Below are 2,717 nucleotides of genomic sequence, written 5' to 3'. Positions count from 1 at the left end.
GGGGATGGTCTTGATCCCTGTCTCCTGTACAATGTCAGGAACCTCCATCCATAGTTCATCAGGCACTCTGTCTATCAGATCTAGTTCCTTAAATCTATTTCTCACTTCCACTGTATAATCAAAAGGGATTTGATTTAGGTCATACCTGAATGGTGTAGTGGTTTTCCTGACTTCCTTCAATTTAAGTCTGAATTTGGCAACCATCCTTAAGTTATGCTTTTTCCACACTCCCCACATCTACTAATCACCTAATCTGGCTACTCCCATTTTCCCAAAGATTTTTCAAATCTGTCTCCTTCGTTCCATCGTATTGCTATTGCCTAAACTGAAGCCCTTGTTAGGCTTTACGTGGACAACAACTTCCAACCTGCTATCCCTTCCTCACAGCTCCACCCGTTCTCCACACAGCTGCTATGGAGAATGGGTCCTAAGAAGATCCAACCTGTCACTGTCCTGCTTAAGAAATGAATGCTTCCCTCTCGGCAATGGCAGCGTATTTCAACTGTATTTTCTGTTCCACACAACTGAGGGTCTCATTGCACTTCCCACAGAGCAGTATCTCACTACAGCATGACTTTCCCTGACAAAAGGGCTCTCCCCAACCTCACTGAGAGCAAGTCTTAGGCCTGACTTGCCTCTCCTCAAAGTTAACTCTTTAGTGATACCCTAGGGCCTGGACTCCCCTACCAGCTCTGGGATGAATTGCCTTGGAACATTTGTTATGCTGTCTCCTTTCCCTGGAATACTTTCCCATGGCCACCTACTCCCTAGATTTAATCAAATCCTTGTGGACCTCCAGGCTTCCCTGGTGGCTCAGACAGTAAAGAATTAGCCTGCAATGCTGGAGACCTGGGTTCAAATCCCTGGGTTGGGGAGATCTCCTAGGGAAGGGAAGAGCTACCCACTCTAGTATTCTGGCCTGGAGAATTCTGTGGACAGAGGAGCCTGGAGGGCTACAGTCCATGGGGTCTCAAAGAGTCAAACACAACTGAGCTATTTTCATTTCATTTTTCTTGTGGACCTCCTTAGCTCAGCATCTTCTCCCTCCCTGCCCTGGGCTGGACAGAATGCCATCCTTGGCACTTCTGTTGTACTAAGAGCTCATCTCCATCCCACATTTCCTCCTTGTTTTAGTCTACCGTGTTTTTAAATTCTTATAAAATTTCTTAATATCTCACTACTCCTAAGAAATGCATTTCCTTTGTCCATCAACTACTAACTCATGTGTCCTCAAGAGGCACTACCTAATATATAAATTCAGTGACTTTCAAGTACCTTGAAAAAATAACCTTTAGGGTATCTAGAATTGCGGTCCAGAAACCAAAGATATTTTGAGGTAACTGCTATAAACTACTGCTCTCTCACTGCAGGTAAAGAGAGCTACAGAAACCTATAACTTGGGAATTGCCCTTGAGCACCGGAAACAAATGCTCAACCTCTGGCGGAAGATTCGAGGAGATTTGATTGGAATAGAGAGTAAAAATGAGTCCTTTTATGACACTTTTTCTACTTATACATGGTCCTGGAATGTCTGCCAAGAATTACTTTCCCCGAAGGACCTAAAGTTATACGATGCCCACGTGAACAGGAATGCCCTCCACAACTCTGTATTCTCGTCCTCTTCAGATATCAGTGAATGTGACACAGACACAGGAAGAAAAAGAAAACGGAAAGGCTTCAAGGGCTTTCGACAATGAACCTACATTTTCTTAACAGCTCATCGCAAACTACTTTTTCATAGATATCAAAATTATTCTTGCTTTCGTCTAATACATCCTCAGCAGCTGGAAACGTTGACATCTTTTGAATTCTGACCAGTAAAAAAGTTTAAGTCATAGTATGGTTTCCCTTTCCTAATTCTTAACTGGTAAATAGATGCCTTGGGGAGAAGGCAATGGCACCCCACTCCAGTACTCTTGCCTGGAAAATCCCATGGACAGAGGAGCCTGGTAGGCTGCAGTCCATTGGGTCACTAAGAGTCGGACATGACTGAGCGACTTCAGTTTCACTTTTCACTTTCATGCATTGGAGAAGGAAATGGTAACCCACTCCAGTGTTCTTGCCTGGAGAATCCTGGGGAGGGGGGAACCTGGTGGGCTGCTGTCTATAGTGTCGCACAGAGTCGGACACGACTGAAGTGGCTTAGCAGCAGCAGCAGCAGATGCCTTGGTGTGATTTCTCTAGCAACCAGCTGCACTCTGCTGCCCCCACCTGGGGCACCTCAAAGCTGCCTGGGCCCCAGCAGGAAGGATAAAAGCAAAGATGGTACTTAACACAGGGCTGCCCTCTGACCTCCTAACAGCCCTCTCAACAATAAGCATCTGAGTTTATGTGACTTAAGTGGCATCCTTTTTATTTTTTATTGTTTGTGAAAGAGGCCAGAAGCAGCAGATGACGATGACCTTTCAGTTTCAGGGAATAATTTTGCAATCCCCCAGGGAACCTTGATTAGATCTGGGTTTTCCTAAGGATCCTAATCCTAAACCCCTGGATTACTCTGAAAAACAACTGATCTCACATCGTCTTTCTTGGTGAGTGGTTGCAATTTTTTATTGTGGAAAAATATAAATACCATAACATTTATTATTTTATCATATTTAAGTGTATATAATCTATTACCTTTTCTCTTTTAGAAAAAGGAAAATACATGTTCCACACTGATGGAGACAGTGGCTTATAATGTAAAATTATAACATGCCAGGAACAAGTAATGAAAA

At 43.7% G+C, this 2,717-nt stretch overlaps 1 protein-coding gene across 1 annotated transcript in view; it reads left to right on the top strand.

Moving 5' to 3' along the window:
• EFCAB3 (EF-hand calcium binding domain 3) overlaps nt 1–1,837 on the top strand; it is a 33,167-nt gene extending 31,330 nt beyond the window's left edge. The window contains exon 10 of the mRNA XM_010856467.1: nt 1,371–1,837. Within this exon, the coding sequence (XP_010854769.1) occupies nt 1,371–1,697 (327 nt within the window). The 3' untranslated portion in view covers nt 1,698–1,837. The remainder of the gene's footprint in view (nt 1–1,370) is intronic.
• The last annotated feature ends 880 nt before the right edge of the window (nt 1,838–2,717 follow it).

This window comes from Bison bison, unplaced genomic scaffold (assembly GCF_000754665.1).
Source record: "Bison bison bison isolate TAMUID 2011002044 unplaced genomic scaffold, Bison_UMD1.0 scf7180017864371, whole genome shotgun sequence".
NCBI lineage: Eukaryota > Metazoa > Chordata > Mammalia > Artiodactyla > Bovidae > Bison > Bison bison.
The sequence above is the reverse complement of the archived record's forward strand: the minus strand, read 5'-3'. Positions and strand labels throughout refer to the sequence as shown.